Genomic DNA, 15,397 nt, shown 5'->3' on the forward strand with positions numbered 1-15,397 from the left:
TCTCCACCTCTACAGCCAATGAGACGCTGCAAAGAGAAAGGGCTCTTAGCTCTGGAAAGGTAAGATTTTGAGTATCTTCTCCTGAAACTTACTAGCCCATGACACATAAATGAACAAACTCATTTCTAAATTGATTCTTCTTTTAATGCTGAGTGTGACTTGAGATTTTTGGCAAAAGTAACAAAAGATTTAGTTTTTCAAAATCACCTAATTGTCCAAATGAAAAACATAGTACTAGAAGGAATATCTTTTAACTTTGTTCTATGTTCATATTTGTTACAGTTTTGGGAAATTCTTTTTGAATAGGGTAATAGAAAAAAATGGGTAAAATATCTGATGAGAACATCATTCAGCTCAACAAACATATATATATATATATATATATGCATATATGTGTGTATGTGTGTAAATATATGTGTATATATATATGTGTGTGCGTATATCTGTCTATCTATATATATATATAGAGAGAGAGAGAGAGTGTGTTTATGTATCAGACAGTCTTGAGTTCTGATTCTACTGCTTATTAGCTGTTTGACTCAGGGTAAGTTATTAATCTCCCAAACCTCAGTTTCCTTACTGGAAAATGGGGCTAACCTTGCAGGACTGCTGCGAGAATCTAGAACATAAATGAAGCTCCTGGTGAGGTGCTACCATGTACCTGGAGCCCAGCCAAACAGGGACAGTGAGAGGCAGTGTTTTTCAAACTGTAGATATAACCAATGGATCATGAAATCAATTTTGTGCCTTATGATCATCATTTTGTCTTTTATATGAGCTACAATAGAATGGATATAATAGAAAATAAAGTACAGAGCACAGAGTAATATTGTTCTGTGAAATTTTTTTCTGTGTGTATGTGCGTGCACACACACACGCACGTGCACACATATGCGCGTGCACCAAACGATACAAAGTTCTACTGTGGAGCACAGTCAACAGCCCTAGCAGAGTGATGAGCTGCTCAGGCTGTGGAGCTGGGAATCTCCCTAAAAGAAATTTGAATCCTGGCTCTGCCACTTAGTAAATAGGTTGAGCTCACTCTGCCTGTTTTTAAATCTATCTGATAAAGAAATAGGCTAAATAAGAAGTGTTAAAGATTCCACAAATGTTAGGAATTATTATTAATACTTGTGTAATTTGTCAGGGCCTGAAATAAGCACTAGAGCAACGGAAATGAGAGACACAGCCCGTCCTCAGAGAGAGGTAGAAAATAACTGGGGATGTGGGGAGGGCCGAGAAAAAATGTCAGGGGTCTTCATGGGGCGACTGCAATGTATTAGTGGGATACAGATCAGTAGTCAGGAAAGAACCCTGATGGGAGGGGGATCAGAAAACAAAAGAAAAAAACAAGTGCATTCTCCCCTATTGTTCCTTGTGAGACAAACGGTGGGTAGATTTCTGTTCCTCTTACGTTCTTCCTTAGAACGCCTATTGTGCTCATTTTCTTCTTCTTTTTCTTTTTTTGCTTCACTCTTTAAATTTATATAAGCAATTTGGTTTATGTTATAAGTAATCAATGTAAAGAAAATCACCAAGGACCACAAAAACATAAGTAGAAATTAAAGAGCCGAGTCCTTCCAGAATGTTACTATTTTTACTTAAGTAGCAATAATACCACAAAGGCCAATAATACCAGTGTCCCAATCCTTAAAAATCACAGTTACTGTTTACAGAGCATTCCTGAGAACCAGGCATGCGGCCACAAACATTTTCTCAGTCACTGAAATCTTCACAACAAATCTGCGAGGCAGTAATTACTAGACCCGGTTTAAGCAGAAGGAAACTAAAGCTTAGAGGCCAAGTGACTTCTTCAAGGTCACACGCTCAGATGAGGCAGAGCCAGATCGTGCTGACGCTCAGCTTGCACTCTTAAAGATTCTACCCCTGGCAGCCTCCTGAATGACTTCTGGGACCCTTTAGACATTGCACGATCTCTCCTTTTTTTTTTTAATCAACAAACATTGTGCCTTGGAGACAAAGGTATAAAAAGTAAAAAAAAAAAATAAAGGTTCTGTGTTTACAATGATTGGTGATCATTATCTACATGGATACAAAGCTCAGCACTGTTTTGTAAGCACACTCTCTGAAGTATGTATATAGAGCATGCTCAACGCTAGGGTGGAAACTAATGGAACAGAACCAAAACCTGGTGATGTCAAGGTATATTTAGTCTTTGCTCAGATGTGCTTCCAAAACATTACTGGCAGAGCCAAGAATCACCTAATGTTATTTCTTTATTTATACAGTTTTTTTATGTACACAAGCATACAACTTTTCTTATTAAGAAGCATTAAAAGTAACGCAGGACATGTTACTAGATCCTTTCATTCAAGGATGTGAAAGTACTTTACAGATACCCATTTCCATTATTTCTGCTAAGTAAATTTCTTTGGCCCATTTCAGAGATGAGTACAACCAAATAGAAAATTTGGGAATTTAAACTCACATTTTATACTGTAATCACTAAATCGTGAAGCAAATAACCAGAGAGAATCTTTTAATACAATGATTGTATGTGGTGAAAATGTCTTTTTGTTTTTCCTGAAAAGGATATCTTTAGAACAAATTTTTTTTAATTCTGATAAAATACACATAAAATTTAATACCTTAACCACTTTTAAGGGTACAGTTCAGAGGGATTAAATACATTCGACATTGTTGTAGAGTCATCACCATCATCCAGTCACAGAGCTCCTTTCATCAGCAAAACTGAAACTGTACTCATTAAACAACTCCCCATTCTCCACCTCCCTGAAGCCCCTGGTATCTACCATCCTACTTCCTGTCTCTATGAATTTGACTACCCTAGGTACCTCATATAAGTGGACTCATACAGAATTATCCTTTGGTGACTGGCTTATTTCACTTATCATAATGTCCTCAAGGCTCATCCACGTTATAGCATGTATCCAAATTTCCTTCCTTTTTAAGGCTGAATTATATTCCATTGAATGGATATCCCTCATTTTGTTTATGTATTCATACATCAGTGAATATGTGGGCTGTTCTGCCTTTCTGCTATTATGAATAATGTATGGGTATACAAATATCTCTTTAGGACCCTGCTTCCAATTTTGGGGGGTTTACACATGGAAGTAAAATTGCTGGATCTTATAAGTCTACTTTTAATTTTTTGAGGGATCTCTACCTAGTTTTCCACAGTGGCTGTACCATTTTACATTTCCATTAGCCATACACAAAGGTTCTAATTTCTCTACATAATTGCCAAACTTGTTATTTTCTGTTTGTTTGTTTATACTAGCCATCCTAATGGGTGTAAGGTAGCATCTCATTATGGTTCAAAAGGGATATCTTGCTTTCACAATTACTTCCAGAAATTCCAATTATTTTAGAGGTCAGTGGTAGGTAGCAAGAGCTGTACTTGGTCATAAGATGCAAATCCATATTATCCTTCACTATGGGTACCATGTTCTACATACTTCCTAATAAATAGGTATTTAAGAGTTCTTTATATTCACATGCCAGGAAGCACATTTGCCTGGCTCTTTTTGTCTCGTCTCTCAAGTTTCTCATCTCAAGAGGGTGTGTGTTTTATCTTGTCTTCCCTTGATGACCAGATGATTGTAGAATGTAAAACCATACCAAACCAAAAGAAAAAAAAACCTAAATTTAAAAATTCAGCAAGTCTGGAGCTGAATATGTGTAAGTGCTAAAGCCAAGGGCAAGATGGAAGATGTGAGGCCCCAGGCCAGGGGGCAAAGGGCTACGTTGCCCTTGGCCATATACTTGGAAGACAGTAATGGCTCAATAAATATTTCCTACATTTAGTGGATGAACCACAGGGAATGACAGTTCTTATTGCGGATATAATCTCTAACACTCTCTGAAAGTTGTACTTCTATTACGAAGCAGAATAAAGGAAAATAGAACAGAGCCCAGGAAGAGATGATTAGTTCAACCCTCCACCATCACAGCAACCACGTACTAGGTCTGTGTGAAGTACTTCACATACACTCACCCATTTAGTCCTCACAACAGTCTAGGCGTCGATACTGTTAGCCACCTTGTACCGCAGAGAAAACTGAAGTGCAGAGAGATAGATTTCCTTGTTTCCCGTTCTTCCTCACTATTCTGTACTGCCTCCCCGGTTTATATCATTTACTAATGGCTAGAGTTCTAAAAATCTCTCCAAAACATCTACACACTCTGTAATTCTCAAAGCCCCACAGTTTCATAGAATAGCCCTCCATGGAAACAATCACCTCTGAAAAGTATTTTTATTTCCCTATAGCAAAATTTCATCATGAAGACACTTAAAATCCATGCTTTCCTATAGAAACCTCTCGAGTGCTAAATAAACCATTTATCATTCTGTTCTCAGAATTATGTGGTTATCAGTGGACAAAATTGGGTACTTGGAGAAGTTTGAGTCCAGAAATCTATCTGGGTAAATTATTAGATCTCTCCTTCCCTTCCTCTCTCTCTCTCTTTCTTCCCTTTCCCCTCCCCCTCCCTCTCCCTACTTATCTCTCTCTCTCTCACATATGTACACCAAACAAAACAAACAAAATCTGGTATTGATGAAAATATCTGTTGAAAAAACTTGCTGTTAAAAATATACTCTACTGTGGGAAAGAATCAACACTTTAATTCAATTTTTTAAAAAAGCAATAAAATTAAAAGCAATTAAATGTAGATGCCCTTATAAAAAGAACATATGAGAACGCTCTGACTTGCATACCTGAGGTATGATTGACATTTTCTTTCTTAAATCATGAAGTCCAATTTCTGTTGTCAAGATCTTATCAATCCAAATTTTACCTTTGGGTTCTGACAATCTGAAAAGGGCTGAGATGAGGGAACTTTTTCCAGCTCCTGTTCTTCCCACAATGCCAACCTGTAAAGAGATCCAGGAGAGATTAGGAAGAAACAATATGCAACAAACCTAGGAGAAACCTTGGTTGTTGAAGATGAATTAAAGAAGTTCCATATTGAATGCAGTCTAAAAGAGTTTCTTAGCTTTGACACTTGACATTTCAGGCCAGATAACTCTTTGTTGTGTATGTAAGGGGGCCCTCCTGTGCATTGTAGGATGTTTACCGATATCCTAGGGTTCTACCTTCTAGATACCAGTAGCACCCCCGAAATTGTGGCAACCAAAAATGTCAGACATTGACAAATGTCCTTTAGGGTGGCAAACTGTCCCTGGTTGAAATTTACTGGTCTAAAGAAGAATTAAAAATAAGAGAATCAATCCACTGGCAATGAAAAACCAGCAGTCTTCTGAGCGGTCTATGAGAAGTCGGCTTTTAAATTAGCTTTATTCCTGCTTCTGGGTATTTTGAACCTTGAGAATTTCTTAGATAATTTTATAGAGATGTCAACAAGTCAGGTCAGAAGTGTGATACATAAACAACTATGCGTTTACCCAGAGTTCTATCTTTTAAGAGGAATTGTTGGGTAAAGAAACTAAATCACTTCTGGATATTAAATATATGGTTACGTTCTGTCTTGAAAGGAAACATCTTAAAATATTTAAATGTAGGTCACAGTGTCTTGACTGTAGTGAGTAGCCAAAATACACATAATGAGATCAACAACAACAACACAAGTAGCATTTACTGTTTATATGGGGCCTTTCATCTGAGCAGTTCAAAAAGCATTTTACAAACGAGTTAATAGTTATAAATTGCCCCTTGGGAAAGATACGTGTCAAGTATCAGTCTGCTTATTAAAACCAAAACAGAGAGAAATTAAGTGCACTGACAAAAGATCAAAGAATCAATATAATGCAAGTAAAATGCTGGTCAAGAATGAAACTGTATCGTAAAAACTGGCTTTTCGTTGTGTGCATTTAAATCTGTATGCAGAAACTGGCCTTTTTTCCAATGAGCTTCCCAACTGAGAAGTCCCCGGTGGGAGCATCCCAAGAGATGGTGTCTCTATTTAGGAATCTGGAATCAATGAGGGGCATAAGACTGCTTTCAATCACTTGTAAATTAATTCAGTAGATTTAGAAAACTTATAGCTTTAAACACAGAAGAACTAAACCTTTCTGAGCACTGCTTATATGGTGGGAATTTTACATATTTTCTCATTTGAATACCTCCAAAGTTTTAAAGCTAAATCTGTAAAATCAATAATGGCATTTCAAAAAGAATTTATCTGTTTGATATGCAAATGAGGCAGCAAGTAATGAAGGACATGTGCGAGGTTCCTCTGCTCACAAGCATGCTCCAATGTCACACCGGATTTAACAAAACACCAGTTCCAAGATAAAATTAATAATTTCAAGATAGTGTCAACAGGGCTTTTTAACCAAGCACAGGACCCTTCTGAGAGCAGGACTCTGTAAATGGTACTTTTTGCACACCCAAGAAGCCAGCCCTGCCTTAATTCTTAAGTGGTGATGTCAGGATTTGAACTCAAGACCCTAGGCTCTGAACCACTATAACTACATTACCTCTCTTGACTATAGTGCTTTTCTTACTGTATTAATTTAGCTTTTTTTGTCTTCACCACTGCTGCCATGTCAAAATTATTAGAAACAACCACATGACAAGCTGATTAGGACCCTCAGGCTTCTTGGCATTCCTTTTATCAGATGCCAGTAAGTTCCCTTTCTGTCTCCATAGTAGCTATTGTAAACCATTTTCAAACTTCTTCCCTAGATTTGAATCTTCTCATTCCCACTAAATCACAATTTGTCTACGTTGAGCCATCATTTTCTTAATTATGTATTTTATGCAAATGATATATCAGAATTTACTCTACCATTTACCTATTGCTGTATATTTATTTTTAATTTTCCTCTAACACTACAACATTGCAATGATTGGCATGCATCCTTGACTCGTATGAACTGAATTTGCCTCCAACTTTACAGAAGAAAATAGAACATACCAGGTATGAAATTCTTTCCTAAATTTATATATACATCCTCATCTAAATTCCCACTTCCTTGTCCCTGGTTAGGCTTCCTAGGAAGCAGACTCTGAGAAGGAGCGTAACATTCAGAAAGTTCATTAGGAAGTGCTCTCGGGAACTACACCTGTGTGGGGAGGGAAGCAGTCTTTTTCTCTCAAAAAAATTATCTTTATAGAAAAATGGATTTAATGTAAGAAAAATGGCTTTAGCTAATTTTATTATCTTTGTAGCCATTTTATATTTTATGGTAAGGATGCATTTATATCTCAGAGGTAGGTCATTTTCTGCATATTGGTGGGTCCTAGTGCATATATACATGGCTCAGGTGTGTCTCTATGTATTTCTGGGTGTTCTCATATGTAAATCAACACACATTAAGACACAGACAAGAACCATGTCTCTGAGAATGCACAGATGCCCCCATGCAATCAGCTCTATTGAAACTGATCCTCTGTGCAAACTGGAACATTTGTAGACTTTTATTAAATGGCCAAAATATGGCAGGGGGCACTGAGAGCTGCTCACAGCCACAGGACTATAAGCTCCAAACTCAAGTGAGGATAATAAAAAGGCAACTCAAAGAAAATTTCGTTCTATTTCTCTCTGCTGTTCAGTCATCAAAACTACAGCCTGAATCTTTCGCAGGTCACCAATGGTTTTTACCAACTGCCCACGCAGAATATCACCAATATCAGTAAGTTTACATTCATAACACCACAGAGATACGCTGGGATAGTCTTAGGTTAGCTGCTTTGCAACTATTCCTTTGTGTTTTCTCAATCAAGCCAAGGCTGGTCTCTGATAACTACACCAATGTATTAGACACTTGCACCTGACTCTCTATACCTCAAATTCAACATGATCAATACACAATGTCCCACTCACAAAAGTTGCTTTTTCTGACTTCCCCAATTTAATCTCATAACTTCCTTCTCAGGCTCACAGGCACAAAGCATTCACCTTATTTCTAGGTTTTCCCAACACCATCATGGCCCTGAAGGTTCTACTTCTGCAATGTTTCATGGCCCAATCCCCTCATTTTAATGTCCACGGTTATCACCGTGTGCAAGGATGCATTACCTTTTAAGAAACAAAATAAAACAAACTCTTTTCCTAATCATAATCAGTACAAGTAAATTTGAAAAGTCAATAAATACTAGCAGTAACCCCAGCACTCTGATAAAACCATTTTTAAAATGTTGATGTATTTTCTTTCTGCACTTGTGCGTGTGTGTTTATGTATGTGTTCTTAAAAATACCAGCTCATATACTGAAACAAAATAAGACTAATTGCATATATTGCTATAATCTTCTTTCATTTAATATTTTATAAAAACATTTTAATGGCTATATAATATTACAGTATGCGATCATTTAACAAACACTCTATTTGCAGATATTTTGCTATTATACATAACTCTGTTAAATATCCTTGAATTTCAATCTTTTCAATCGGTTTTTACTCCCACCCACTTTCTTGCACATTCACAAACCTGGGTGTTATAACTTTGTTTTAATCATCATGAGTTTGATTCCAAAAAGTGGAATCACTTTCCCCATTATGTCCATTATGTCTTACTAGGAATACACAACAGCTACTGGCTTCTTGGCTTTTGCATCTTCCCACTAAAGTCCATGTGCACTCACTTCTCAGATTAAACTTCCGAAAGGAGGCTCTGTGCCCTGGGAAGTCTTTTCTACAAAACTGTCCCAAGTAACCTCTCCATCCTTAGTCTCCACAATTCTGCTTCCATGGGATTACTAGGTAGCTGTGAGGATTAAACGTGAAAATGTCTGTTATATACCTGGTAGTTCAACCACCTCCCTCTACTCCCAAGGCTCTGCAGGTGAAGAATGAAAATTCTTCATTCACTGGATCGAGGCATCATGCCTTTGCTTATGCTGGTCCCACCACCTGGAATGCCTTTCACATGCAATTCCACCTGCTGAAATCCTTACCACATGTCACGAGGTCTGTCTCAAATGCCTAATATCTCAGAAATGCTCTACTTGTCCCCTCATGTGGACTTCTCTCACCCCTAACAGATACTATATCAGCTTTTCCTAAACTTCCATAAAATCTGTGACCTCCTTCTGTCTTACATATTAGCCATTTTTATACTACCCCGTTGCTTCTACTAAACCGACAGCAGCATCTGTTTTAGATTCACCTTTGTTTTATTTTTATTAACTGTGGTGTCCTGCACAAAAGAGGCATTTCATAGAGAGTTGAGGAGTTTACCTCAGGCTGGGGAAAGTTATGGAAAATCTATTACCATATTGTTTAGGTATATGATAAGCTAGAGAGAAGACAGGCATGGCAGATGGATTCTATAACCATAAATACAATTGCAAACGGCCAACCCCTCACTTTCATGAGGCAGACAACAATTTATGCAGTATAAGAGGTTACGATCATTTTACACCCTATGATAATGACAGCTATCTTTGTCCAAGCATTTACTTTGTGCTGATCTCGGTGCTAGGTGCTTTACATGTCTTATCTTGTTTAAGATGTACAACAACCCTATAGGTTGAGTTCTATAACTTCCATTTTGCACAAGAGAAGAGCAAGGCTTAGTAAGATTAACTAGCCTGCTTGAAATAATAGAGCCCCTAAGTGGCAGGACAGGACTCAAACCCAGGTCTGTCTGCCTCTTATCCATTCTGCTCATGGCTTCCTTATCACGTGGAAGGCCTGGCACCTTATTATGTCCTCTGTCTCGCTGGAAGAGCTGCAGTTAAAGGAACTGGCCTACTATATGGATCCTATTGCCAGAGAGTAAAAGCACGATGTGGGTACCAATGAGTATAATGTGGTGGGTGGGACAAGAGAGTTCTCTGAGAAAAGAAGGTACCCAAGGTCAGGTGGTCTAGCCATTAACAGGAAGAAACAGCACTCACTGCTCGGGCTAGGAAAGAAACCTGCAGCTATGTGGAACACATGACAAAAAGGCCAGACTTACCTAGCGCCCTGCTTGAGACAGGGAGACTAATTTTTGATCCCATCAGGTGCTGACAGGGCCTCAAATATATTGCTACACCTGGTTGTCTCTGCCTCGGGACCCAGTCGGGGTCTGGCCAATGGTGAAATATCTCTAGTCTCTGCAGGAGACTGGGGAGGGCTAGACAACAGGATGAAAACTGCCTGTGATGAAGACAGACTATACTGAAAAGATGCAAATAAATGCATAAGCTTGGAATCACACAGAATTAAATTATAATGTAAATTCACAATTTGCAGAATATAAAAGTAAATAAATCTGTAGGGTGGTAAGTGGTAAAGAAACTTCTAGAGCATCATGCTCAGTCATAGTGGTTGGGGTAATTCATGAGCTTAATTTCAAATTGTCAAAGGACATTTCTTGGAAATCATGGGCTATAAGTCATCAAAAACTGCCTATGAGGGAGGGATAACTACCAGGGGGTCTTGTTCAAAGGCAATTCTGCGTCGCGAAGTCTGGGTAGGTTTGAGAGTCTGCATTCTAAAAAGCTTCCAGGTGACGGAGGTGCTGCGGGCCTTGGCACCACAGTTTGAGTAGCGAGGAATCAGAAAACTGGCATGGGAAACAAAACAATCTCAGAGTGAGGGGAGGGGTTTCTGAGAAAGTATGACATAAAAAAGAAGAAAATGTAGGAAACTAATATTTTTGCACATTATAGCAAGGTCTAGTACACATCTGTTAAAAATGTATTATCCAAGTAATAGCTCTGAGCAAGAAAAAAAATAATAAACCAAAATCAATCTACCTCTAGAGCTGGAAAATGCTTTAAAATGGCCCAGTACTCTTCTAAAATGATCAAATCAACCACAAAATCATCTAAATGAAAAATGCAGCCAGTGTTTAGAAACTAACCAGGAAACCGAGGGTGCTTTTTACCTCATTTTGGTTCTTTAATTTTACTTGGTATTTCTTCTGTGAATTAGAATCCTGCTTAGTATCTATTAGATTTTCTTGTTTACTATAACTTCCAGGAATCTGGACAGCAGAGGAAATAAATGAAAGAATAAAGCACCACTTCTTCTGTGTTTGCACATTCTCACGTCCTCCCCTGCAACAGCCTCTCTCAATCAAATGCAAGACCAGAGGGGTATCCCAGAATAATGGGGGCTGGCACAGGTATGGAGGAGATGAAACTTGGAATCTTCACAGGCAGAGTGAAATCATTTCATGACTACGCTGGCTGGATACAATTTCTGAATTCATAAATGGAGCTAAAGGCGATACTCTGAGTGGACCAAGACACAAATCAAAAGTTGTTATTGGAGTTACCATAATTCAGTCTCCAAATTCAATTTTCCCTCAAACATTTTAGAATCTCGGATAATCCTATGACCTGGGGGCCTTAACACAGAAGAATACAAATCTGTTATGTTTCTAAGTTGCGTGACAGTTTCTTAGAACATTCATATTTTATGATTTCAAGAGAAATTTAAGACATGGGCAAATTAACAGAATTATGTTTAGAATGCGATATGTGATGGACACATTGTCTACCAGTCAGCAAACATCCCTTAAAGTGCTCTTAGGGACAAAATTCCATCAAGAGCTGCAGTTAATGTTTTCCCAACACAGCAGTCCTCACCTTCTTCCAGACCTACAATAAAACTGGAAATAATCAGGAGCCAGCTTTTGCCATGTGACTCACTAAAGCTGTTCCCTGGGTATCATTTGGGCATTAAGTTGAGCATTTATTCTTTCATGTCACAAGGGTATCATTCATTAAATTATGGCTATAGTCCACTAAATGGGTCTGTGGTGGAAAGAGAGCTTAAAAGAGCAGTTCTTAACACATCTAGGTAATGGGTTGTTTACACGAGTTGTCTTGTGTGTAAGTTTTTGTTACTGGTTGCTTTGTACTTGCATATTACTCACTCACTCTCCCAGCGCCCACTGTGTGCCCTGCAAAATGCCATTTTCTGGGGAACAAAGATGAAAATAAGATGCTCCCTACCTTAAGAAGCCTCTGGGTACTGTGAGATACAGACCTAAAGTTACAAAGCACGCCATAAATGCTAACTTTTATTTTTTAATTGCGATAAAATACACAAACATAAAATTTACCAACTTAACCATTTTTTAAGTGTATAGTTCAGTACTGTTATATACATTCACATTGTGGTGCAAGCAATCTCCAGAATTCTTTTTGCTTTGCAACACAAAACTATGTACCCACTAAACACTAACTCTCCATTCATTGGTCCCACCAGCCTCTGGCAACCACCATTCTACTTTCTGTCTCTAAATCTAATCACTCTAGTAACCTCTTAATAAGTGGAATCCTACAGCATTTGTCTTTTTGTGCCTGGTTTATTTCATTTAGCATAATGTCCTCAAGGTTCATCCATGTCTCAGAACTTCTTTCGTTTTTAAGGCTGAAACATTCCATTGTATGGCTGTACCACATTTGGTTTATCCATTCATCCCTTGATGGACACTTGGGTTGCTTCCAACTTTTGGGTACCGTGACTAATTCTGCCATGAACTTGGATGCACTATAACTACTACCTTAAAGAATATATAGAATGCTGTGGAAGAACTGAGGGTCTCACAGAGGCAGATGCATTAGAGTTGACTATGAAAACAAGGAGACTTTCACCTGCCAGACAACGGAAAGGAATGGTCTCTAAGGTAAAGGGGCAGTGTGCATGCTTTGGGAGAACCTACGCACTACCCGAGTGCAGGGGGTATGCATATGTTAGGAATTGAGGCTGGAGAGGTAGGCGGGAGAAGAGCTTCCCTACAGCCTCATCTGTTCTGGTTTAGTCACTCTTCAAGAGCCTGCTCTGGTCCCAGCTGGGGCCCCAAGTCCCACTGCTGGTGGACTTAACACTGGCAAGACCAGGTCACAAACCTCCCGCTGGTCCCCCACATGTATCATCCCCTGCCCCTTTAGGTTTCCTTTCATTGACTTTGAGCCAGTCCCCAGGCCCTTTACTGCCTCCAGCTGTGGACTCTGGTTCCTGAGCCCTGACCAAGTCACAGAGTCCGGACTTTTCTCTGGTGGCTGAGAACTGGCCATACGCCCCTTACCAGAGTAGAGCTGAGGCCTCACTATGGTTCTAGCAGCGGCTCTCCCAGGCCAGGAGGAGCTAGTGGAGAGCCCAGAAAGGATCAAACTTGTGTTCCAGAAAGAAGCAGCCTGCGGGTGGGAGGGCATGAGAAGAGCAGCAAAATATGAGGTATTGGAAGATGAGTCTACAGAATGGGCCAAGGGACGGTGGAGGACTGCAGCTGAAGGTTGCCATGAGGAAGAGAAGGATTTGAGAACTACAAAGAAGTAAGAATCAATAGGAATTAGATATTGGGGGGTTAGTGACAAGGGGCCAGAGTTGACTTCCAAGACTTAGGTACGAATAATTAGATGTTAGATTGAGTATCCTGAGTCAGGTTAAGTTCCAGCCCTGTGACCCAGGGCTCATCCACCACCATGAGGATAGAAATGTTGGTATTCACATTCATGGTCAGTTTCCAAGACTTATCTATAATCACTGATTTAATTTGCATCCTCAGAGGAATAGAGTCCCCTTGACATGATCACAAGGAAGCCAACAAGTAGATGTGGCACTAAATCTTTAGTTGAAATTTAAGAGTCAAAAATAGTTTAAACAAACCTTTTCTCTTGATTTAATGAGTGCTGTCAGGTGTTTCAGTACCAGAGGCCCATCTAAACTGTATGTGAAGTTCACATTGTCAAAGACTATCACTCCTTCATGGGGCCAGCCTGGTGGTGGGCGTTTTGGGTATTCCCAAGGCTCTTCTTTCTCAAGGTCTGTATATTCTATCACCCTTTCTACTGAAATCATCTGAAAGACATATGATATTGCATAGGTTAGGAATGAAGGGTGTTGTTTATGGATGTTAAGAGACTGTAAATGAAATGTTGTGTTTAGGCCTAGTTGGTTAATACCACCTCAGGTCTTAACATCCTCAAAGGAGAGACACAGGTGTTTGGTGAGGACTTTGATGGTTTACAAACTTGTTCAACATCCTGTGATACTTTTACTTATGGCTACTTACCTTAAGACTATATAAAAACTACTAGAGAATTGAACGCTAAGATTTCATTTACCCACTTTTCACATCTGAATAAAAATTAGAGGATTTTGTCAAAGAAAAGAATACTTATAGCCACCAATCAGTGACTGATGCTACAGAAGGGTCATCTGTTACAGATGAATTAAACTGGATGGCCGTTGAACCTCATTTTAATAGTCACTTTCTACTTTATTAGAAGAGTAAAATGGAAAGATTTTACTTTTATTGTTTTTCTCCCTTTAGGAGAAGGTGCAAATATCCAAAAGAGGAGATAACTAACATATCGACTAAACAACTGTAACTCAACACCTATGACTAGCACATTATGAGAGGGAGCTTATCCTACCAAAAAGAAGAGACACCAGCAAATTCAGGTGTTCAACACAAACAAGAATAAATCCTAAAATGGGGAAGGGGGATTACTTATTAATTAAACAAACAAACAACCTCAAAATACTGAATTTTTCTTTTACCAGGAATGAGAAATTACCCATTAAGAAACAAAAATAAACAGGACTCTAAGAAATTAGCTTATATCCTCTCCAGGATTTCAGAACCTCCCTCCTACAGAGACATTTATTACATTTGAAGACAGCTTGTGATGAATATAAAACCTGCTGACATAGCATACATAAGACTGAGAAAAAGATGTATACATTTTATTTTATATTAACTTTAAACAGATGGAAGAAGGATCTAAAAATCTCTGCTAGCTACGATGTAAAAATAACAGTTTTAATATTTTACATAAGAAGTACTTTTATGCTATTTAATGCCAAGGAGACTTGAAAAGCCTGAGAACGTTAAGATAAACATTACCATATTTTCAACTTCAGTGCTTTGCCTGATACACCACTGGAACATCCCCACGAGTGTGAGGGCGTAGGACAATGCCAGGCCAACCTGCCCAGCATCCAAAGCTAAATGAGGAAAAAGAAGGGAAATAAAGTCAGTCCCATTCTTCTCCCTGAGGCTGGTTCCTTCTATCACTTTATCAAGAAGACTCTTTTATAATATTTAAATACTTTGTATTTAATGATAGTAATAGTCATACTTTTTACTATCTGCTGATTGAGACCATGATACTCCCCCCCACACACACCCACACACACACAACTCATTATGAATTCAGAAAGACTATTAAATAAGTTATTAATCCCAACAGGACTGACATACACTTGGCAGTATAATATAGGTAAGGAAGTCATTACTTAAGAGTTTCATTATGGTTGCAAGGACCATTATGTAATTTCACTCTCTATATCCAATGCAACTATAGGTGAAAACCATTAAACCAAGGCAGTGGGCACTAAGATTTTAAAATCTAAAACACTGTTCTCATTTGTTCCATTATTAAATATTGTGATTTGGTGTTGTTACTATGGAATAGTTAGGGATGGTGAATTCATGTCATGCACGCCAATACCTGCTCACCTCGTACCCACGTGGCAGTGAGGATAATATTT

At 38.6% G+C, this 15,397-nt stretch overlaps 1 protein-coding gene across 5 annotated transcripts in view; it reads right to left on the reverse strand.

The window, feature by feature from the left end:
- The window catches only part of ABCC4 (ATP binding cassette subfamily C member 4 (PEL blood group)), a 222,329-nt gene that overhangs the window by 29,676 nt on the left and 177,256 nt on the right, over positions 1-15,397 (reverse strand). For 4 of the 5 annotated variants that reach the window (XM_039837776.1, XM_039837757.1, XM_039837737.1 and 1 more), the window contains 3 exons: positions 14,751-14,851; positions 13,508-13,699; positions 4,706-4,861 (listed from right to left, as the gene is read on the reverse strand). In XM_039837776.1, the coding sequence (XP_039693710.1) occupies positions 4,706-4,861; positions 13,508-13,699; positions 14,751-14,851 (449 nt within the window). The remainder of the gene's footprint in view (positions 1-4,705; positions 4,862-13,507; positions 13,700-14,750; positions 14,852-15,397) is intronic. The other variant, XM_039837765.1, reaches the window with a different exon arrangement.

The sequence above is a fragment of the Pteropus medius genome, unplaced genomic scaffold (genome assembly GCF_902729225.1).
Source record: "Pteropus medius unplaced genomic scaffold, Ma_sr-lr_union100, whole genome shotgun sequence".
NCBI lineage: Eukaryota > Metazoa > Chordata > Mammalia > Chiroptera > Pteropodidae > Pteropus > Pteropus medius.